At 32.4% G+C, this 25,374-nt stretch overlaps 1 protein-coding gene across 3 annotated transcripts in view; it reads right to left on the reverse strand.

Annotated features, from left to right (window-relative positions):
- The window catches only part of LOC132727842 (ecotropic viral integration site 5 ortholog-like), a 98,909-nt gene that overhangs the window by 50,204 nt on the left and 23,331 nt on the right, over nucleotides 1-25,374 (reverse strand). The window contains exons 1-8 of one of the 3 annotated variants that reach the window (XM_060713446.1): nucleotides 22,387-22,540; nucleotides 16,390-16,544; nucleotides 14,000-14,085; nucleotides 12,621-12,845; nucleotides 11,464-11,538; nucleotides 10,340-10,465; nucleotides 9,815-9,958; nucleotides 9,053-9,240 (exon numbers count right to left, since the gene is read on the reverse strand). In XM_060713446.1, coding sequence (XP_060569429.1) covers nucleotides 9,053-9,240; nucleotides 9,815-9,958; nucleotides 10,340-10,465; nucleotides 11,464-11,538; nucleotides 12,621-12,845; nucleotides 14,000-14,085; nucleotides 16,390-16,544; nucleotides 22,387-22,418 — 1,031 coding nt within the window. In that variant the 5' untranslated portion in view covers nucleotides 22,419-22,540. Of the gene's footprint in view, nucleotides 1-9,052; nucleotides 9,241-9,814; nucleotides 9,959-10,339; nucleotides 10,466-11,463; nucleotides 11,539-12,620; nucleotides 12,846-13,999; nucleotides 14,086-16,389; nucleotides 16,545-18,264; nucleotides 18,501-22,386; nucleotides 22,541-25,374 lie in introns of those variants that run through there. The other 2 variants (XM_060713439.1, XM_060713432.1) reach the window with 2 other exon arrangements.

Raw genomic sequence — 25,374 nt, forward strand, 5'->3', positions numbered from 1 at the left:
GGCTGCTGATGATGTGGCTTTAAATGATGGAAAAATATGATTAACTTAACCTTCTACCAGTGATTATAGCCACCTCAGAATGATCATTTCAAACCATTAAAGGAGGTCTGAACAGAACAAATACAGTGACCAGTCTTAACTTATGACTATAGGCCAAAAAAAAAAAATGTGTTTCAACACCTTGAGATCTAATTCATTTTTATCTGCCCATTTAAAACTGCTTTGCCCTTAAATTTTCATGCATTTTTACATTGTAGCTATTTCAAAATCTTTATTTATACAATTGCATAAGAAAGGACACAATATAAAAACATGTACTCATACCAATTTACCCTGGTCTTTTATTTGGGCTACAACAGACCTGGGGACAGATCTTTTTTCTTCTTTCTTGTTATGCCCTTAATAATACTTATCTTGAGCACCTGCTGGTGACAATGACCATATATTGGTATATATACAATCATTATACAAACCTTTGATACCAAAACATCTTCAAATATTGAACAAGTAACACAGCATGCCAAGATGGGTATTTTAATATCAACGTAGTCATTATACCGAATGAAAACACTTGTCATTTCAGGGCTCACACTGGCTCAAATAAAATAATAGCCAATAATTTCAACTTAAAAAAATAATAGCCAAAAGTTCAGCGGACTATTCACGAATTAGTGATTAACAACATAAGCAGTTGATTAAATAAACATTACATTTATATCTTTCAGTTTTATAAGGATTCTCAAATAAACTGATACATTTGTGTATATTGATAACTACCTTTTTTTTAAATAGAACCACAACTTTAATTTTTATTATAGAACAGAATAAAAACGTTATAATTAGTATAATTACTGTATAACAATAATATTAAAGATTCATTATAACTTTACATAATGCTGTTATCAGACAACTTTTTTTGTTTGTTTTAATCAAATTTTGTCAGCTATAACCACTGTCAATTTCCACATTTCACACAGAACTGGAGTAGATCTAGGTCATATTAGCCTATAGAAATATCACAAGTTTGCAAACTCATTCACAGAATGCAGCCTTTTTTCTGAATAATTTACTGAAAAATATCATCATCACCAATGTAATACAAATTTTCTGCCATATTAGTAAAGATTTTTAAACAGAACATAGCTTATTTCACCTTTAAATAAATATCAAAATTATCGGTGTCGCGAAAATATGTGACAATCAGATTTTTCCTGTTTTCTGAAGAAATATTCACAATTTTGGTTGTTGTGCAAATAGTTGTTTGGAATTTAATACTTTTTAAATGTTTTACCATTGTTTTCCACTGGCGATTTAGTCAAGTAGCTTAATACAAAAAAAAATCAAAACTTGCAATTACTGGAATTCACGGTAAATTTTGAGTAAGTCAATATTCAGTTTATCAATTTTAAAACGATATTATGGCTAATTGACGGATATTTGATGGCTATTATAAATGCTGGACAATATCTTTAAATTAATTATGCAATTATACATCTCGCATGTATTTTATCACCTCGGGCAATATAGTTAGCAGCACGTGACCGGTAAAAAGTTGACACTCAATTAAAAGCACCCCGCTGGTGTGTTAATTGGATCTACTGCATTCATTATCGATTTTTACACCTTATATAAACACTGTTGGAAGTAAAAAATAATCGCCAGATTTTGTAGCCAAAATGCAAAAATAATCGCCAATCTTATAAAATAATCGCAAATGGCGACTATGGCGACCGACAGCGTGAGCCCTGCATTTTCACCTTAAGTAAAAACATTATTATATACCTTTAAGTAAAAAAGTTTTTATAAAATCATCTCAATACAAGGAGCTTTTAACAATCTGATCTTTAAGACCCAGAGGTCTATAGCTGGAAATATTTTAAGTGGCAATTGTAAGATATGTTTAATATATGTTTAATAATGATCTATACTTACCATTTAATCATATCAATTTAAATGTTGTATTTCTAAACCAAAGTACATTTAACTATACCAAAGTACATTTAACTATACCAAAGTGCATTTAACTTCAACTATACCAAAGTACATTTAACAAATTATTTCTTGAATTTTATAATTTTTACTTTTCTTAAAATCATAGTATATTTTTCTCAAGGCTGATTTCGTTGAAATATTTTAGCTCATATACTGGAGAGGTGTGCAGCTTTAAACTCTAAAACTGTGCAAGCAAAGTAATAAACTTAAAACAAGAGGGCCATGATGGCCCTGGGGTCGCTCACCTGAACATAGGCCCCCAGGGCCGGGCCAGTTTAAACCAAAGGGCTTTTATTTGAACAAACTTGGAAGACACCCATTAAAAGATATTTCATGATGTTAAGTTTTTACTATACACAAATAATGAATAACAATGACTTTTGCCCCCTCCCCCCTCTCCCTGGCAGGGCCAATTTTGACCCAAGGGCTTTTATTTGAACAAACTTGGTAAACATCCATTAGAACATGTTTCATGCTAAATATCTTAGCTCTAGCTCTTTTGGTTCTTTAATAGAAGATTTTTAACTTTTTACTCTATGTATATAGGGAAAATCAATAACCCCTGGGACAGGGCCAATTTTGACCCCAGGGCTTTTATTTGAACAAAGACATGATTTTGGGTTTTTTAGAAGAAGATTTTTTTAAGTTTTTACTATATGCATATAGGGAAAATCAATGACCCCCTGGGGCGGGGCCAATTTTGACCCCAGGGCTTTTATTTGAACAATCTTGGTAGACACTCATTAGAAGATGTTTCATGCTTAATATCTTAGGTCTAGCTCTTTGGGTTCTTTAAAAGAAGATTTTTTTAAGTTTTTACTATATGCATATAGGGAAAATCAATGACCCCCTGGGGCGGGGCCAATTTTGACCCCAGGGCTTTTATTTGAACAAACTTGGTAGACATCCATTAGAACATGTTTCATGCCAAATATCTAAGCTCTAGCTCTTTCGGTTTTTTAGAAGAAGATTTTTTAAGTTTTTACTATATGCATATAGGGAAAATCAATGACCCCCTGGGACGGGGCCAATTTTGACCCCAGGGCTTTTATTTGAACAAACTTGGTAGACATCCATTAGAACATATTAAATGCCAAATATCTAAGCTCTAGCTCTTTGGGTTTTTTAGAAGAAGATTTTTTTAAGTTTTTACTATATGCATATAAGGAAAATCAATGACCCCCTGGGGCGGGGCCAATTTGGACTCCAGGGCTTTTATTTGAACAATCTTGGAAGACACTCATTAGAAGATGTTTCATGCTAAATATCTTAGGTCTAGCTCTTTGGGTTCTTTAAAAGAAGATTTTTTTAAGTTTTTACTATATGCATATAGGGAAAATCAATGACCCCCTGGGGCGGGGCCAATTTTGACCCCAGGGCTTTTATTTGAACAATCTTGGTAGACACCGATTAGAAGATGTCTCATGCTAAATATCTTTGTTCTAGCTCTTTGGGTTCTTTAAAAGAAATTTTTTTAAGTTTTTAGTATATGCATATAGGGAAAATCAATGACCCCCAGGGGCGGGGCCAATTTTGACCCCAGGGCTTTTATTTGAACAAACTTGGTAGACATCCATTAGAACATGTTTCATGCCAAATATCTAAGCTCTAGCTCTTTCGGTTTTTTAGAAGAAGATTTTTTAAGTTTTTACTATATGCATATAGGGAAAATCAATGACCCCCTGGGACGGGGCCAATTTTGACCCCAGGGCTTTTATTTGAACAATCTTGGTAGACACTCATTAGAAGATGTTTCATGCTTAATATCTTAGCTCTAGCTCTTTGGGTTCTTTAAAAGAAGATTTTTTTAAGTTTTTACTATATGCATATAGGGAAAATCAATGACCCCCTGGGGCGGGGCCAATTTTGACCCCAGGGATTTTATTTGAACAATCTTGGTAGACACTCACTAGAAGATGTTTCATGCCAAATATCTAAGCTCTAGCTCTTTGGGTTTTCTAGAAGAAGATGTTTAAAGTTTTTTCTTTTGGTTGCCATGGCAACCAGAGTTCTGCATGGAATGGAATTCTTTGAACAACTTTGTTAAGGCTTCACACAAGGAACATCCCTGTGAAGTTTCATTATGATCTGCCTTATGGTTTCAGAGGAGATGTCGTTTGAAAAGTGTGAACGGACAACGTACGACGGACGACGTACGACAGACGACGGACGAAGAGTGATCCTAATAGCTCACCCTGAGCATATGCTCAGGTGAGCTAAAAAACCAAACAAACAAGAAGGCCTATTTAAGATGAACTGTAAGATGTGTACACATCGCAAATGAACCAGGTAAACATTTCTCATTAAATTCAGTTAAGTCAATTACATCAGGATTTTGAGATTACTATCTGCTGGCAAATTTTTACTACATTTAAATCTATTTAACATTGTAAAAATACAGATTCCCATCAGCAATTCACTTTTATCTACTGAGCGACTGTGTTAAAGTAGCATTAAGATACATTAATTTGTTTTCTGAGCTGCAAGTGCTATGTTTAAATAGCATTACAACAGTTTCATTCATTTGCAAACTGCTGTGTTACATTATTGCATTAAAACATTCAGTGAGCAGCCAATGGGTGAGGGTGTAATTATTTAATGTTACAGTTGGTACCATTGGTCCTTATATGCAAGGCAATATGCAGCATTACCAAATGCCTTCTGCTTAGTTTTTGCTACTTATAAATCAGACAACAAACTTTTCCGGTCAGTACAAATTTCAACCAAGACAAAATTAATCAATTTTAATTAGATTCACCAGGGTAGATGTTAGGGAAACCTCTACTATGTTTGTTTGTTTGTTTTGGGTTTTACGTCACATGGACACAGTATAGGTCATATTGCAACGTTCAAGTTTTACTGGTGGAAGAAGACCTCAGGTGCCATTCAGGCACTAACTGGCACCTGAGTAGAACCACCGATGTTCCGTAAGCTAGCTGGATTGCTTCTTCACATGAAAGAATCCAAAGTCCCTGCTGGGATTCGAACCCACAGCTGTGAGGGGCAAGTGATTTGAAGTCAACGACCTTAACTACTCGGCCACGGACGCCCCACCTCTACTATGACCCAAAAAGCTGTAACATATAATGGGTCAGTACAAAACTTCAACCAAAACAAATTAGTCCAACCAGAGTAGATGATAGAGAAACCATCAGAACAATAAAAGTTTTAAGACCTCTACTATGACCCAAGTCACCTGATACTGAATTTATTCAAATGATCTGTCTGTGCATGTCTAAAGACATTATAAACACGGTTAATGAAATTTCTATTTCAATACATGTATGTAAAGTATCTAATTAAGAGCAATTAAAACGCTGTATCAGCAAATTTCACTAGCTGACACACCTTCTTTCTGTATGAACCTTTGTTTACGGGTAATTGTTACAGTTTTATATAGGCTCAAGGGTTTAAACATGTCATTGGTAGAGAGTCAATAATCCAAAATATAGCAGTCATAGTGTGTAACAAAATATTTCAAAATAAAACCTCGTAATTGACATTCAATACTTGTTACAGAAGGGAATACAGTCCCCAACAAATTGAGACTGTACTTCCATGGTAGGGCTTTTTATACCCGGGTTCGGGAAGCAGTCTGCCCTTAATTTAGGGGGGAAAAAATTACATGGCATATTTGCAAAAGGGGAAAAAAAACTTTATGTAAATTTAATTTTTTGGGGAAAACTGCATGATTTTATAGAATTTTTCTTTGAGGAAGCAGCCCTATAACGGCTCCTGCTAGAGAAGGAAAAAAGCCCTGTATGGTACCTGCATGGTCATACACTATAATTATTGTATATTTACAGCTACTGATTTGTTCGAGTATTTTGATTCTTAATCCCTATTTATAATAAATTAACATTATGAACAGTAATTACAGAACTAAGAGTCAAGTTAGGCTTAAATCTTAAAGGAAGTGCAGGTTGGTCTGCTGCAAGCCTCTACAATGGAAACATAATGGCAAGTTATCATGTCTCAGCAAGCCTTCAAAATACTGTAAAATACTGTATATATAAATAATATTATTTGACCAGGTGCGAGATGTTGAGAAATAAATAACAAAATACCTTGATTCAGGGCAATATGTAATGGACACCCAAGAAGTTTTATAGTTTATGCATTCAATTAAACATTAAATCATGTGTACATACTTGAACCTATGTATGAAATTTTAAACTTCTGTCAGATTAGTTCAATGTGAATAAAAAACTATGACCTCTTAGTGTGAAGATAACAGCAAATATCTTCCCAGAGTGAAATATCTTACTGTGCTCTATCAGTGTTAAGATTTCAAACACTGCCCTTTAAGTGTTGTAATATCAGACACTGCTCTATCAAAGTCTTGAGATACCAGAATTCACCCTCTCAGAGGGAAACTGTAAACTCTGCTCTCTCACAATAATAAACTCAGCCCATTCAATGTTAAGATATAAACTCTGCCCTTAAAGTGTTGAGATATAAGAATCTGCCATCTCAGTGTTGAGATATCAGACTTAGCCCTCTCAGTTTTTTGTGATACCAGACTTAGCCTCTAACTTATGAGATATCAGACTCTGCCCTCTCAGAGTGAAGACAATAAACTTCACCCGATCAGTGTTAAGGTATAAAATATCACAGGTAAACGTCTCGTGGCCATGACTTACACTATCCCCCCATTCCCTCTCTACAACCCAAAACCCTAAAAATGAAAGTAAAATGGCGCTGCAGATTGTTTTCAAATAGAGTATTTTCATTGGTCAAAGGAAATCCTCGAACCAATGAAAATACTTAAAGGGACACAACTCTGCTGTGCCAATTTACTTTCATCTTGGATTGAGAATTTGACATATAGGACAAAAGGTGCGTTATAGTTTCATATGATGCTTTGATTGAACAATTATTACAAATAATAACTTAATTTTATCATATTTAAATACGCAATACAAAGAATTATTCATTCACTGTGAAATTAGTGTGTTTTACTCGTGAGAGTTTTACCGAAACGGTGCAATCAGATCTCTTCCGAGTTTCATTTGTTGACATTTTGGGCTTGAATATTTCTTGCTACGTATAATCAGCGAAGGTGCCAGTGTTGTTTTCTTAAAGAGTATTTATTTATCTAAGATTTGACACCAAGATTGTTAAGATCGGTGAAAAATTGATGAAATATGCGCTGATAATTGAGATGCTAGTGATATTTCTATGCAAAATGAAAGTAGAGTAAAATACCTTTATAATATTTTAGTCATAAAAATTTTTTTTTTCATAAAATTTTTTTTTTAGGGTTTTGGGTTGTAGAGAGGGAATGGGGGTATAGTGTAAGTCATGGCCATGCAATGTTTACCTGTGTAAAATTTTAGCGGTCTCAGAGAGAAATATTACACTTTTCCTTCTCATGTTAAGATAAGATGACAGTGTAAGGGTGGTGTAAGAGTTAAATGGACAGGTTTTAAAATAATTAATTCTGTCCATTAGTTTAAGTTAACACTTGATCCTCATCAGGACATCAAGATAAACAAAAGTGTTGATATATTAAACTCCTCCTTCTCATTGTACAAAACATTAACTCCACCCTCTCTGTCTACATTAACTCCGCCCCCTCTGTTTCCAAAATTGTTCATGCTAACAGTATTAACAAATAAACATCAATTCTTGTTCAACTTCAGTCCAGTACACTAACCTGATATCCCTACATATATCAATAGCAAGATTTGTATAAGATTTCAGTGATTTATTAAATTGCTAGTCTATAATTTATACAAGAGAATGTTATGATATTTATTGACTACCATCTCTATTCACAAAAGGAAAAACACAATGTATATAATATGCTTATTTAAAATATTCTATAACTTAGCAAATCAATGTAGAAGTGCTTTTTTTTTTCATTTAAATTTTGATATAAGATTGTTTTCCAATTTTCAAAACAACCTGTGGCTTTCCAAGGGGAAAATATAGCGAGATGACTCAGAAAAGGGGGGAAACCTGAAATCAGATTCCAGCAACTGAGAACAGAAATTACCAACCCATTTTTATAAAATTTTCATTTTTAATTCACTTTAACATGCATGGTACATAGCAGGAGCTGTCTATAGGGACACCTGTCTATCTTTTAGCTGATAAAAGTCAGATGCAGTTATGTCATGGTTCTTGTAAGGAAGAGCATTTGGTATTTTAGGGGGAAATATTAGCATTTTTAGGGGAAAACAAACCTATTTTGGGCTATGGGAAACAGGCTTTTTGGCTGTAAAATACAGTGAAAAAAATCACTGCCACTACTTAAGCTGCATCTTGTACAATAAAGACAATGTTATAGCTCTTGTAATGGAGACAACTCCTGGCTAACATTTTTGGACATTCATAAACTAGAAAATAATTATGTGCATTTAATATAAAATATACCTTACCATCATTTTTGACTTAAAAACTATTTCATTTTGCCTAATTCATGCATTTCAAAGGGAAATAATACTGGCAAAATTCAAATATTTAAGTTTATCTGCATATAAGAGTAATCTCCCCTTTTTCAATAACCTGCATGGAAATGGATTTTTACATGGAAAGACAAGTTCTTCTTTTTTTAACTAATAATTGCCTGATTCAAAAGTTATATAATTCAGATTCAAACTCATATCACTTTCGTATAAAAGTAAATGGGGGAAATTTCTAAAATCAGCTATGGTTTTCTTCACAATTCAAGTTCATTAACTCCCATTTCCCTCCCACACACACAGTGAAAGATTTTTTTTGTTGCTACTACCCAATTATCTTCACAGTTTAAACTTTTCCCCAATGCACCAGTTGGAAAATCAAGCAGACTTCATACAAAATCAGCAACATGGCCAAGATTGTGTTTAATATCCTAACCCTTCACTAGCTTGCACCCAAAGTGACAAGCCAGCAGCCTTTGCAAGCCGGTATAGAGCCAGATCCTTTGTGGTCGGTAGCTCAATACTATGCTAAAACCTTTTCAACTTTGAATCAACTGTTCAAACTTGAAGGAAGCACATATTGATTTCATACAATATACAAGGTCAAGGGTCATAAATGATTTCAATTTCTATACTAGTATCTGACCTACCTCTTGAACTTTTTGGCACTAAAGCGGATCTGATAAGCCATGTTAAAGAGGGTATCCTCGTCCCTCTGAAACAATATAGAGACGTCTTTCTGGAAGTGCTGCAACATGCATTCCATATCCATAGACAGTAGGTGGGGTTGACTAGATTGCAGAATCGCAATTCCTATACGAAATATCACATCCATTCCCTGTAGTAAAATTAAAAAAAAAAACAGTTTTTGTTATTTTTATTTCTTTGGGTTATTATCTATTTTATTTCTTTAGGTTCTTATCTGGCTCAAAAAATAAAAGCAGTATTTTAGTTCTTTAACTGTGTAAAGTTTTGTTTATGCTTCATAAAAATTAATAAATCAGTGAACAAAAAGATCAAATTTTTAACAATCAAAATGGAGTTAATCTTACCTCAAACTGAAGTGAAATATATTATATACAATAACGTCTCTTAAAAAAACCAAACTTCTATATAATTTTCTTTATTAGTTTACCTACTTAAAACTTAGTAACTTCATTTACAAGATAAGGTACAGAAAGAATTTTATCAATATCACTCTTTTCATAACCCCACCCCCCCCCAAAAAAAACCTACATTCACACAAGATGAAAAAAAATTTAAGCATTTATGTAGAATATTACACAAAAGTGCTTACTTCAGACATAAATCCATTACGAGAAAAACTCCATTTTCAATTTTTCTCACTTTTCAAGAATGAAAATAAACTTATATTTACACAAAATGTTATACAAGCAAGCAAATGTACTTACTTCAGAAATAAATAAATCCATTACACGACAAGCTACAGAAAGTGGTATATTAGTGGCAAACAGTGTCAGAAACCACGAGGAAGCATACATAGAAGTGTGAAAGCACTGGGTTTGAAAGTGGGTGAACAAGTCTGGTAACAGCTCCTGAAAAACATATACAAAATATGGTAAGCTTTGTGGCTTTTTTGGTTTTTTTATGCCGATTTAAACACATTTATGATAATATCTTTGTGGCCGGTCCACCTAACCGTTTTCTGGATAAGTAGCCAGTTATTTCCAGATTCTCCAGTTTTTATAAGGAATATAATTATAAAGGAAAAAATCGGGACTTTCATTTTACTTTGACACATCGAGAAAATCAACCAATCGACATAATTATGCCGACTATAAGAATGGACAAACAGAGGTGAAAGGTCATACAAACTGTACACCCTAACACCAAACTTTGTTGCATACAAATATAAGGTCAGAGATCATTTTTCAGCGATTAATTGTAGAATGTCACAAATTTAAGAAATACGTTACCTGGATTAGACATTCCAGTTTATACATACAGAGTCCCAGCTCTGCCATACTAGGTTTGAACAACTCTCGCAGTCGGTAATCCTGCATTAATTTTACAAGTACAGCAAAAGCCTCTTCTTCTGGCATCTATAATAATATTCAAACAATGAAAATATGATCATAAAGTTTGTGTCTTTTTACACAAATTTCCGCACATTTTGCTTATACATGTATCTCAGTGGCCGTTCTTCGAACCAACAGCAGGGGTTTGAAGTTAATGACCCTAGCCGCCTTTTGATAGTAGGACTACCTAACACGTTTTTTTCTGGATAACTAACCAGTAATTATCAACTTCTTTACAAGCGAGTCTTCACTAATGCCACATGATATCTTAATCAGCATTAAGAGACAAATGAACATTAGGGTCAATTTCTGATATCAAATGTAACAGAGTAATTTTGCCAAGCCTGAAGATTGAACCAACATATCTGGTGCTCTACCAGCCCAACATGTCACCTTACAGCATGTGTTAGCAAAGCCTATTAAGCGAGAAAGTCAGTAAAGTAAGTTAAGTCTTTATTTACTGAAGCTATACATTTGGTTAACCAATCTTCCATGTGGGTCTCAAAAACATAATTTACAAAATATATATTATTTACATCATGGCTATACAGTGAAATTTTCTAAATATATACATGAAAACTTAAAACATAATATTTTACTTTATAAGTCACAATGCATAATATTATTTAAAACACATTATTACATGCTTTTCGGTGGTTTATAGAAATATATCAGTGAAATAAAAACTGATAATTTCACTGTTTTAAACAGTGAAATTTATCAATTTGATAATTTCACTGTTTTGAATATTTGAGCCCGTTACGTTGTTTCAGTGAAATACAAGCGTTCACAGTACTGGAAACCAACTTAATGACGTGACGTCGTAAATGACGTCACATTGTATTATTATTTGGCGCCCTTTTCAACTAGTACTAAGTTAAAATGCCTTTTTAAACGTTTCTTTGCATATAAGTCCATTCTCTATTTATATATATTTAGATACAGACTAGCTAAAAAAATACATAATAAATCATGAAAATAATTTTTTTCTATCCAGTTGTGTAATCTAAGTTTAAATCTACCTGCATAAGAAGTAAGCCAACAATAAATCCACTCCCCTGACAATAGCCTACTTCTCTATCATGAAGGGAATATGCCTGGAATATAAATAAATTTGGTAATTGTTATTATGTTTATAAGACAGCAAGAATAATATATTTACAGATTAGCCACAACTATTCATTGACCACTTTGTTATATGGTATATCAACAATTATAGATAATTTTCGCACAACATGCTTTACCTCCCCTGACCCAGGTTTTGAGGGTCATTCCCATACAGGGGTTTTAGTTTATGTTATCCTTTGCTTAAGATTGGATAAAAAAATCTGTGGCAATTCTATCATCTTCAGGTAAGCTGATTCAATTGTTTTAGATATTGGTGCTATAATATTTTCCTTCATACATTTATATATTGAAAGAGTTTAACTATCCACCTAAATAAGCTGTTTATATTGCAGTGATCAGCATACTGGGATCAGAATCATGACATAATGACAACTGTACTGGTTCAGGGTTCGTACAGACATCCAATGCCAAAATGCAAGGACTTTCAAAGCACTATTTAAGCATATTTTTCCATTTTTCAAGCACATTTGTTACACATATTATATCGATACAATCTTCAACGTAAGAAGTATAGTTTATATGCCATTTTTTGTTGAATGCACATTTTCTGGCCATAATTTTAAGGATTTTATAGAACAATGACAAAGGGCCCATCAAACACAGATTAGTTTAAAACAACTACAATTTGTCCTGACTTACTATTACGTCGAGCAAACATTTAATTGATTTTGATCCTTAATTGGATCATTCTTTTGATTTTGTTAACTGTTGATTTTTATCAACACCATGTCATTCAATCATTTTCAAGCACATTTTCAGCAAATTTAAGCACTTTTCAAGAGAGTAAGCAAATTCAAGGACTTTTAAGCACTTTTTTACATTTTTAAGCATTTTTTAAGAAAGGGATTCAAATTTAAACACTTTTTAAGACTGTACGAACCCTGTGGTTAGCTGGTTAACTTCACCCTTAATCCATTAGCCTGCTGGAACCAAAACTGATAAGTCTTTGCAACCAGTATAGAGTCGGGCAAGTTTGCAGTTAAATATAGTAACTGCTGGATAGTGGTCGGAGTAAGGTTATTAAAACTGCCGTATGATATATATTTCTCACCTTCATAACATTGAACAAACTTTCTTGGCCAACGCCATCTTTCTCTTTAAAGAAGTCGTGTTCGGGAAATGTTCTGGCAATATCCCGTCGTATCATCTTCTCGCTAGGAGACTTCTGTTTAAGATATTCTACGTACATGTCCTTCATGGGCGAGTGGTTAACGCCTAACAGTAACTGCCAGGCCAGGCCACGAAATGGGTGAGGGATACCTTTTCTAACCAGTTGCTGAAAAAACAAAACAGCTAAAAATAAGCAGTTTTTATAAACAATTAATTCTATTCTATAACAGCTTCTGTTCAGTTGCATACAAAAAATTACATGAATTGTATACTGTATGTATAGCATGAAGAAGTACAAACTGACAGGTACAAAAAAACTATAAAAGTTTAGGATAAATAACACTTCAAAGAAAAACTATGGGAAGGCCTCAGAGGTATTTAGGTGGGGTAATTTTATAAGCGTATAAGCTAGAACTTTATATTTAGAGCTATCTCTATCTATGACACAAATTGCTGATGTCAGCCCTCAACCTCCTGTATCTTTGTAATGGATTTGCCCTGCTTTGCATTTGGAACAGTCCATTTGAATGTTTAGGGATTTCAACATCTAAATATTACAAGAGCTGTCCCCTAAGACAGCATGCACAACTATTTTAATTTAATTTTTATTTAAGGTGAAGATGATTAAGTCACCATTAAAAGTATTAAGTTTCAAAGCAAACCTGAATTATTATTAATAATTAAGGTGGTATAAAAAAACTTAACCATATTTCAATTTTCAGTAGAAAAATAGCATAATTTTGCCAAAATCCTGGGGATAATGGTCACAAACAGGCATTGAAAGTTTCAAAGCAATACCTAAAGTATAGGAAATATTTGGGAAGTTACATAGAGAATATATGGTTCATGTCAGGATGGAGAAGGTTTATCTGGTGAGAGAGAAAGTGTATCTTGGCGAGCTTAAGTGTGCCAAGATTCACTTTCGCAGTGAACCGGATAAACCTTCTCCTATTCCAACAAAAACCATTTATTTGAATTATCCTACATTTGTCTACTTCGATCATGTTTTTAGATTATTTAAATGTTGTCATTCTTGCTTTTCATGGATAAAACTGCACCTTTATGTAGTTTTGTTTTGCTGCTAACCATGTGACGTCATCATATGATGTAATGACTGGAGAGAGATAACTTTATACGGCAAGGCTTTATCAAGCCAATAATATAGACAGTAGCAGGGTAAAAAACTTAACAAAGTGTTCCTCTGACACCCTGGTCAGTAGAATAGCTCTCCCTATTATATAAGTATAATAGTCTAGCTTAAAATTGAGCTAAATTGATACTGGTGGCTAAGGTTAATCACTTTCAGTTCCAGAAACATACCTTGATAAATGCTGGTTTTTTCTTAGCACTTGCCCAATCATTGACCAACTTGCCCCATATTTCCCACAAGTTGTTGCCAGAGTTCCCTGAAATACAAACATACATAAAATCAGTTTGCTAAATGTGTGTGTTCAAACATACAGGAGCTCCAGTGTGGTCCAAAAGCCTGAAAAATAATCTTACAAGGTTCAACTAGGAAATAAAAGGGAATTATGAAAAAGATAATACATAAAATCTATTCAGAATTAAATTGATAATTGTCAATAGGTGCTTATAAACATTTTTCACTTACAGGATATTTTATACAATTAAGATTATTATTCTTGAAAAAAATACAGTTAGAGAATATGAAACTTTGCACACAAATTATTTGCACAGGCTACACCACAAGGAAAGCAGATTTCCAGTCCCATCATGTCAAAAAAAAACCTGTTGAGAACATTTAAGACTGAAATTGTTCAGTTCAAAGTATTGTCAAATGATCAAAGTTAGTAGGGAAAAATATTAAGTAGAAGCTAACTCATTAAAATAAGTTAATAACAATTTATATTCCTTTTATAGCTTGTAATGAAATTGTACCATCAAATTTTACAACCTAGAAATTTAACAGAACATTAACTTCATGGTGAATTTTTATTTTCTTTACTTCTCATAGGAATACACTAATAGGATCTTACACAGGCTGCCTGTACGGGCGGAAATATCTAGCTTTAGGGTAACTTGACTGCGGTTAAACAAGCTTGAGCCGAGTTTCAGCTTACCAGTGACCCAAGAGCTAGATATTCCCGTCTGTACCTGCAGTTGTTGTTTAATTCTTTTTCTTGCATATTAAATGTCAATTATATTTAAAAAAGAAAATATAAAAAGTAATATTTTCATTTTGCACTTTGCTTATAGTAGGGTAAAAATTTACAACTTTGTTCATTATATTAACTGCAAAATGACGTCATCCTAAGAATGCAATTTATTCATTAAAGGTGCATTGGTCAATGACATCATTTAAAGCAATGCAATTTGTCCTTACATGGCAGTTGTAACACATGTTTTTCTTGCATCAGTGTAAACAGTAGATAATCCTTTCAGATATGGTATTTTCCCATCCTAAGTAATTAAACCATTTAAAGGACTATAATAATGGATTTTAATATCAAAACATTACAACAGAACAACAAGATGGACATGCATGCTCTATGCCTTGTTCTACATGTTCTATCTAGTGTGGTAAAAGTTAATTAACCCTAAACCTGCTATATTTCTATAATGGATCTGTCCAGCTTTGAATTTGAAAGAGTCCAATCAAAGTTCTAGGGATTTCAATATCAAAATACAAAAATTGAGCTGCCAACAGTATAGAGCCTGGTCAGACTGGATGAACATGCAGGCTGGTCTGGCTCTATACTGGTCCAACTCGGCAAAGGCCAGTCACTTTGGGTTCCAGCTGGTAAAATACGGGTTAAAGAATCCATGTTTCAGTTTGTCCATATTCTATACTAATGACAGATAAAACTTTGTATTTTCCCTGGCATTGCAATGTTAAGACCCATTATATTGTATTCACTTCATTTAATTGCTTTTTAATGATGTAACTTATGTTCAAGGATACATGTAGTTTACGAATGTGTTTATAAGTTGGTACAGGAACTTGTTAAGGATGTTATGACCTTGAAAAAACAAGAGTTAAAAAAACTTTATTCTACAGTACTGTTTTGCCAAATGTAGGGCAATAAAACATGCACTACATGATATATTCTGACGTTAACATTTGACATTTATGAAAAATTATTATGAATTAGTATGCATTTCATGCATTTATGTTAATGTTTTAAATGTTTTAAAAAATTCATGAATCATTACTATACCTCCCAATAATATTAATTGTTTTCAAGTAAGGTTTATTAAAGCTTGATTATAAATATAAAGACATAATTTTTATTGTATCATATTTGCAGGCGAGGTACGATTCTCGTTTCTTGAAACTAACAAATACTTGTGTCATGCGAAAACATGGTAGAGACCGCAGTAGGGTTTCGACTCACAATCCTTGAGTCGAAAGGCAGACACCTTAACCAATAGGCCACCACTTCCTTTATAAACTGTTACTGGTCAATTTAAGTTTGGTACCAATCTGTGCATTATTTCAAGGAATTATTGGTACTTCCGCCAGTTGAACCTAAGACTCTCTGTAAGCCTTACAACTAGTTTCTTTCTCACAAATAATCAATAATGCACAAGAGTGAGGGACCTCTCATAGCATGAATACAAGGCATGACAACCTGAAAATGCTGGGATCATGGGTTTCTGGTGTTGTGCAAGGCTGACCAGGATATCCAATATTTTCTACATTTAAAAATAAAAAATTCAATGGTAAACAATATAGAAACAAATCATACCAGCATCTTCTTCAACTTGCTGACTTGTACTGGAGTTTGTGGAGATCTGACTCGTAGAAGATCCTTTACGTGAGTGACCATTGCCAACAAGACCGGAAGACGATTCTGACCTTGAGTGAGACGGAGTTATCCCCTTTTTATCTGCCTCCAGCAATCTGAAAATGTAAAATAGATTAATTGATTCATTATAAAGTTACTATTTATTTCTATATCTTTCTCCAACCAGGTCAGTAAGTTTAAGTGATCTGATAAAATCATAGTACAGTCAAACCTGTTAAAAACACCGCAAAAGAGACATGCAAAACACTGGTCTTTAAAGACAAGTGATGTTTATATAGAGGCTAATTAATTCCTATTTACACGGATATCTTTATTCTGAAGTGTTCTTTAACAAAGGTTTGACTATTAAGTTAACATTAAGACCTCGGAGAATAATATTATAACAATATACTTGAATTCTGTATTACCAACGCATCATTATAACACTGTGCAACGTATTTCGAATATTTGTAATGCACCACCATGTATTATGTTGTTAAAATTTTTGACTAGATCCACAAAGTATGCAATGTTTTATGTCAAATTTTAAAAACAAAACATTTCAAAGTTCACTAATGAAATTCAATGTTCCGGCATATGTTAAGACTTTGACGATCATACAATGGACCCATGCTTCTTTTAAAGTCCACTGACAATTACATGTATATTGTATGATATTCTGTACAGTACATTTATTAAAGGAGTTATAATGCAGGTGATGAAATATACAGTAAGAAAAGAATGCAGTCCATTTATCAAACGAGATATGCAGATGAAATATAATGTAAGAAAAGAAGGAGCACCTCATTTATGTAAAGTATGATATTGAACAGCAAGTGTAAAAAGTGCCAGAGCTGAGGTCAAAATCCCTTAAAACACAGCTTTACATTTTTACTAAAACATGTTGAATGGATAGTGTTATAAAGCAATTTGTACACTTGACAACATATTTTGTCATATTTGAATACTGTTTGAAACTGTTTCAAATTTTCACAGAAGTTGACATGATGAATCTGGAGGTAGGCTGCTTTAATAAAGGGCACTCTACACATAGTGACACAATATGTCATTTTTTGATAGATGCAGTCATGATTAAGTTTTAACACAAAGTTAGTGAATAGCCAGAAGGAAATTTAACTGTCAAAACATCTTGTATGTTAAATTCACAAATAATATCACATGTACACTAAAATTAACAAGTTTAATTGTGTTTACATGGTATATATAACCGGGGCTATGATATATTTTGTGACCCCAATTTTACCACTATATACTTGTATTGTAAATCTGAATTTTCTTAAATCTATATATATTAAACTCATATTAATTCCCCAAGATACATGTAACTTTACCAATAGTATAGGATCTTGTCATTTATCATAATTTTTGTTTGTTTTTTACTTTTGCTTGGGCATTTATTAAAGACTCACTGACAATATTTACTTCAGAACTTTCAACCTTTCATACCAAAGGTCCTTGCAGGAATACCCACAGCTTTGAAGGGCAAGACAGTAAGTGGTTTGAAGTAATGACCTTCCATTTTTGTGTATAATATACATAGGCTGAACTGTTATTTTGCTCAGGCTCAATGTCACTTTAAAAGGTAACTGAAAGTGGCCAGACTTAATTGAAGTGCTATATAATAAAGCACCAACACCTGTCAAAATAATTAAAGTCATGTCAGGGGAAGCATTATGCAAATACTTTCTGAGACTGGTTTGGAATCTTCACCAATTGGCAAGACTGCCACATATAATTTAACACAAAAATATCAATTACTCCCAAATTATTATACTATCACAATTATAACACAACTTCCACAAAAAATGTCAATACCTGTTAACTGCAGACTTTTTCTTTTTCAAAAGGTGTTCGATTTCTTTATTTACATGTTTTTTGTGATGCTGATGATGACGTTTTTCTTGCTTCTTTTTATCATCATCATCATTATCATGATTATTATCATCATCACTAACATTATCACTATCCTCTGTATTATCAGTTGACCAATCAGAAAACACATCGTCTCGAAAAGATTCCAACCACAGTTTTAACATTGTCAAATTTTTTTTTCTTTGTCAATTTTATTTTTCTCTCAAAATCAATCAATAACTTTTTTCATCAAAAATAAAAAACAATGAAAAACTACACAAAAATGTAATCCAATTTCTTCTTCCGATTGTAATATTAATCAATAATACATTAATTAAAGATTCAGTCACTTAAATGAGACAAAAAATTAAATTAATAAATTCACATTTAATACTGTATAAGTGGTTATATAAGTTAGCGATGTGGAATTATAATTATTATTGGTGAATTTCGCGAATTGACAAAAAACGCTAAAATTTCCTTGAGGTAAATATCAACCAATCTGCCATTAAATTCTACCCTTGCATGATTCGCTAATTTTTCCTCCTGCAAAAAGTCTCATATTTTAAATTCGCTAACTTTTTGACACGCAGAAATATCCACTTATACAGTATTCCGTGCACTCAAATGTTACGCAACACAGGTGACTGATAGTCGTAATTAACCTCCTTTGCCCTCTGTTTTTTCCTTTTTTTTATTAAGCATTTAAATTATGCATTATGCAAAATATTTATTCTTAACATTTAACCAGCTGGAACCACTATTTTAATCAACCTTTGCCATAGGTATAGAGCTAAGCAAGCTAAATGTATACTAATTTGTTATGTTGATATTGAAATATTTCACAAAACTTGACTTTAAGTAAGTTAAACTTAAAAAAAAAAATGTCTTAAACTTTGAATGAACTGTTCAAAATTCGACAAATTGACTAATGTAAGCTCAAGTTTTATATGTTGATTTTGAAATCTCCTAAACTTTGAATGGACTGTTCCAAATTCAAAGCAGGGCTAATCCATTATTCAAATTTAGCAGGTAAATGGTGTGATAATAAATGCTCACAGGTGACAACACTGACCAATTCCAATCACAGTAATTTTATACCGATAATATATCCAAGATTAAGTGTTCCAAAAAAAAATATGTAGTAGAAATTTGTTTTTTTTTAATGTCTTGTCGACATCACTTAGTCTTTATGAATTTATCATCCAATTTAAGTCTTGAGAAAAATGTTCAAAGTCCCACACTGAGAAAAAAATCAGTGAAAGAATAAATTCATACACACATAAAATATCCCACGTTATAAATTTGTTTACAATAAATGAAAACAGTTCATTTACACAATGTTATCTAGACCTATCCATACAATAAATGTCAACTATATAAAACAATTTGCATACAACAGCAAAGACTGATGACATCATCAACGTGTAAGGGACAACAGCTATATAAATGACAGCGTAATGATAAATGACAGAATAAATACAATCTTAAATTAACACATCAAATTATATACAATATATCAAAATACAGTCACTTTTTTTTTTTCATTTGGTAGCAATTGCGCATAATTAACCCTTATGTGTTTTTAACCAAGCTATAAGTAATATAATTATGTTAAATGGACTTGCCAATCTTTCAACCTTCCTTAGCTGAGTATCATTCATTATTTTTAGATTACATAATGACTATATAGGTCACAGGCCTTACAGATTAAAATTGGCAGAATGCTTATTTTTAAGGTTCAAGTACATTATCTCCATAAATGTGACTGAATCATTAAGAAAAAAAAGTTTAAAAAATGTTATTTTTCATCGTGAAGTAATCATGAGATTTCATATTGATTTATTTGATTGGGTTTTAAAATTCATACCAACTTAGTAGTACTAACTGTCATAATGGCTACTTTTTCAAGCTTTATTGATGGAATAAGCTAACAGTTGTTATCAAGAACTGGTTTTCAGATCTGATCCTGCCAAATGTTACGATTGTATTATATTTCATGATGCATTTCTGTTCACGGAGATTAGTCAACTTATTTTCAAAGTTGTAACTGTTAGTCAATGTGCCACTGGAATCCATGTGAAAAGCAAAAATAATTCTTAATTCTGGAGTAACTCTATAGAAGATCTATCATTGGTGCCAACCACTGAAAACATTGTTTCAGTCACACGCAGCTCACCTCAGAGATAGTGACCAATCTTCTGTAAACTAGATAGTCATTTAAATTTCTTGCATGAAAAAAACACTGATTCCCAATCCTTGGGGAGTTTGACTATAATAATAAAGGTTAGTGGTTCAGACCTTGAACCACTCGACCATGAAAGCCCTTACAGTACTTTGTATACATCCAATCTGGGAAAAGCAAATGAACACTACAATATTATTACAAAATTCATGAATGATGATAAAAACATGAAGGTCAAGCATTATCTAAACACATGTAAAGTTCTCAACATTACAGCACAATTCTATAATTTTTATCTTTCATGACTCATTCTTAAAAATGAACTTGAAGTCCATGTTTCAATCTAGATTAAACATATTTCATCATTTTTGGGGGTAGTAGGGTTGATAGTTAAAACTATACTCTCTACATCATGGCAGTTAAAGCCATAATGAATTTACCAGAGCACAGTTCAGCGACCACATCGGTACTAGGCTGCTAGCTGCGTTCAGCTGATAATTTCTGTACATGCCAAATTAGGTAAAGTGTGAATGACTGCAGAACAGATTTGATGATGAATCACAAGGAGAGTGACCAGTCTGTACCATTTGAGAATCTAACTCACAACACCCGATTTACATTCCAACTCAATCACATGGAAAGTGACCTGTACCATACAGGAATCAATATTTTTAACTAAGGTCGCCCAATTCAAACACCAACAATATTCTACAGGCTATTGAATAATTGCAAAATATGTTTGAAGTGAATAAGTGCATATCATGATCTACCGTGGCATGAATCTTGTACCTCCACTGGTCACATGGGTAGATTCTGTGACTATAACAGCATGTGCTAATTTAGATTGTTAAAATACTTTTATAAATTGTATCTATGCCAAAGTAACACACCAGTCAAAGGTAACCTTGACCCTTGCAATCCCAGGAAATACAAAGGACTTATTTAAGAACAATCAACCTGAGCATGGAACAATTATAATATTGCTTTCAGACCTTAATTCTTTGGGAAAATTCGATTTTCTTTTCATCTTTTATTTTCTTAGTTTTAAATTTATAATCCCTCTTTTAATAAAGATGACTTGACCTGTAAGTTTACTGATAGAATATACATAATAAAATTAAAATCTAAACAACATAATTTTGACATTTTTCATAAACTAAGAGGAAGTACCTACGTGAATTATACTAATTATTTAATTGCCATATAACTACATTGACCTTATTCACCCCAGTAAATTAGTACACTTCCTTGTTTATATAATCAAATTTAGTGTAAGTTAACTATTAATAAAGATACAGAGAGTTTGTCCTGCATTCAATAAATGTTTTTCCTGCAAATTTGGCAAAAACTTGGCAAATTTGGGCTTTTCCCCATTTTAAATCCCCTGGTCACAAACGCACTTTGACCATTAAAGCTTCATTGACGCTCTAATCAGTTCTAATCAAAGGGATCAAACTATTGAGCTTTAACTTTCAATATATTTAACAGTAAAAATCAAAATAGGACAGCTACATATCAAAATTCAATTTATGTTTATAGTCACAACTCTATTCTTCTTTGAAATTCTTTTGTTAGTAAAGGAATTTTTATAAACAGATCAAAGCCTGGAAATTCAAAGTTATATAACAGAAACATTTAAATATATATTAAAATATTGAACATGTATTATAACATATATCGGGTATAAATTAGAATAACACCATAAAGTTTCATCAAAATATTAAAGTAAGTTCATGAGTGACCTCACCGTAGACTGTATATTAATGTTCATACAATTGTTTGGGATGTATAAATAAAACTGAAATCTTCAACAGAAAAACATGACAATTTGAAAGATGATACAAAATTTGCTTACAGAATTAAATTTCTTAACCATAAATATCTACAAAAATTTTCTTTACCTTTTTGTTAGTTTTAACATGATTATTTCCATCAAATCCACACACTATTCCAATTTATTAAAGAATTTAAAGAAAAGTATCTTAATTCCATTCGAAAATGTTCATTGTTAATATATTCTGACATTGGTGTAATAATAATAATAGTAACTTTAAAGTCCATATATCGGTTATTACAGTGAAAGAATATAAACAATCGAGGAAAACCTACACTTGGCCAACATCCTCAAGTTACTTCCTGCATAAACAAAACAAAGATTAGGTCTAGTACACATTCAAAACAATTGAATATAACTTTTTTATTTATTATATTACTTTAAAGATCCTATTTCAGTGTTAAAATTATCCGCAAAAATAGCCTGTTGGTGGAAATTACTCGGGAATTAACAATATTTTGGGTTTTTCGCGATCGATAGTGCACTGTGAAACAATAACAATAAAACTTGTCAAATTTGTTGGTACTGGGGGAGTAGCTTGGAAAAACCCACATTTGCCAGCGGATTATAGCTTGGAAAAACCCACATTTGCCGAGTTCCGGATAACATCTTTTATATTACATATTTTGAAGTTTTTCATAAATTAACAAATGGTTAGGTCCTAATTAAAAGATGGACAAGTTCACTTAAATATTTAGGGAGGATAGGGTTGTAACTACAGAATATAAGATTTGGCACTTTAAAAATAAACAAAATATTAATCGGGGGGTTTAAACTCAAAGAAACATTATAGCTGCACTTAAAACATCTTGAGACCCTTAAATTAATGAAAACAGCAGTAAATTAGACTGAAGTCATTGCAAAATAACAAGGAGAAAAATATCTAAAGGTCTACTTATCTAATCAAATAATGATACATAAATATCTATAACCTAGTCATATTACTAACTAGTAAGGCACCTGCTATTCTTCTCAACAAAAAAATCTTAAAATGACAACAAAATGCAAATTATCACATTTTCATGGCAGTAATATTATCAAAGATTATCTCTGATTCAAGGGAAGTAATTATAAAAGTGATAATATCAATTTGTAACAGGACATCCGCATTTACTCCCCTTTATTACCAGTAATTGTTTCTTTGATTTTTCAAATTTTCCTGTTTTTCAATATTAAAATAGCTGAAAGCTGAACAGCTAATGAAAAGCTTGAAACTGGTCAAACTCCACAAGCTTTATACTGTTTTCCTAGAAACTTTCACAGAAACAATATTTCAGGTTTCTCATGGATGGCATTTTTGCAGAGACAAATTTTTCACCACAAATTTCGCAAATATCAAGTTGCTGGGGTAAAGAGCATAATATTATATATAACATAAATATCATAATAATGTTTCTGTATTTTGTTCTTTCTATAACTCCCGCAAGACAAGACTAAGGCATACGATATTAACAAAATTTTCTTTAAATTGTACCTATAAACAATCTATAATTATATAATTTTCTCTAATTACCCCTCTTACTTTCAATCAATCAACCAAATTACTTTGACCACCGAAATTTCTACAAACATCCAAATGTCTTCAATTACAAAATCACTAGAATCACATAACCAAGCAAATTTTTACTGTCACTTCCATTACTTCAATTTATCAAATTACCACAACCGCCAGAATTTCTTCATTCACCTAAACTTAATTCACCCAAATGTCATCAACAACTCAAAGTTCTTCAATGACAAAAAATGTTTCCAAAAACCCAGATTATGTTAATCACCCAAATAACTTTGACCATCATACCTATTTCCTCTTTTTGTTTGTTTGTTGGTTGGTTTTTAAGTAGTGCCAACACTGTGTATAGACCATATGGAGACTTTCCAGCTTTACTGGTGGAGGAAGACCTCAGGTGCCATTCTGTGCATTATTTCAGCCACGAATGGGCACCTGAGTAGAACCCCCGCTGTTCAGTAAGCTAGCTTGAAAGCTTCCTCATTTGAATGAATTCACAGTTGACCTGTGGGGATTCAAACCTTAGTGACAGAGGTGAGAGGCAAGTAGTTTGAAATATTTAACAACCTTAACCATGCAACCATAAATTGCAATCATCAGCATCACTTCAATTGCCCACATTGAACTTCTATAGATTTGGTGTACAAATTGATCTTCCATTCTTTATAAAGCTATGTATGATATATTTTATGTCACACTATTGACCTTTTCGAAAACCTAGCTAAACACCGTTTTCTGGTACGTTACCGTTTTAGCTCTGGGGAATTACACCAAATGAAGTACATAACACAGTTACGAGATATGTCTATTTTTCTATCATAATTTAACCGTTTAAGGTGAAATAAATTGATGTTTTTGAAAATTATCAATATTCGTTTAATATCTATTGCAAATTATTCAAATAAACAATTTTTTTAATAATGAAAATCAATAAAATTCAAACAAACAGTGGAATCTTGGATAGTAAATAAGGTTATTTTCTGCGTAAACTTGTTTATTTACTTTCTTTTTTCATGGAATTATTCATACAATGATATTTAATTATTTTCTTATAAAGAATTAAGTGTTTTATTTCAGTTTAGTTTAAAAAAAAGGCCGAAAACATTGACTTCGCTATTACACATGAATTCCCCAGAGCTATGTACAGAAAGTACCGGAAAACGGCGTTTAGCTAGGTTTTCGAATTCGTGAATTAGTTAACTATCAGTGATAAATAGATAATTTATCATAAACATGCCCTAGGCAATCTATATTTATTGATTTTACTTGACCGAGAGATGATACCTTAGTATATGAAAACTTAAGCTTTAATATCACTGTAATGAACGCTATTGGGATTATTAAATACTTCAGTACCTCTAATTGTCACTGACTGATGGATGTTTAACATGCAGCAAATTACTAAAATTCCTATATTTTAATGATCTATATTGATCGATGATTTGCTATGTACTTATATATGCTATGTACTTAAATCAGTTTATAATGACCAATACTTTTCTTACCTGATGTAAAATGTTAGGCTATAATTTTTTTTTCATCTGGTAT

Source organism: Ruditapes philippinarum, unplaced genomic scaffold, assembly GCF_026571515.1.
Source record: "Ruditapes philippinarum isolate M1 unplaced genomic scaffold, ASM2657151v2 ctg83_1_1_1_1, whole genome shotgun sequence".
NCBI lineage: Eukaryota > Metazoa > Mollusca > Bivalvia > Venerida > Veneridae > Ruditapes > Ruditapes philippinarum.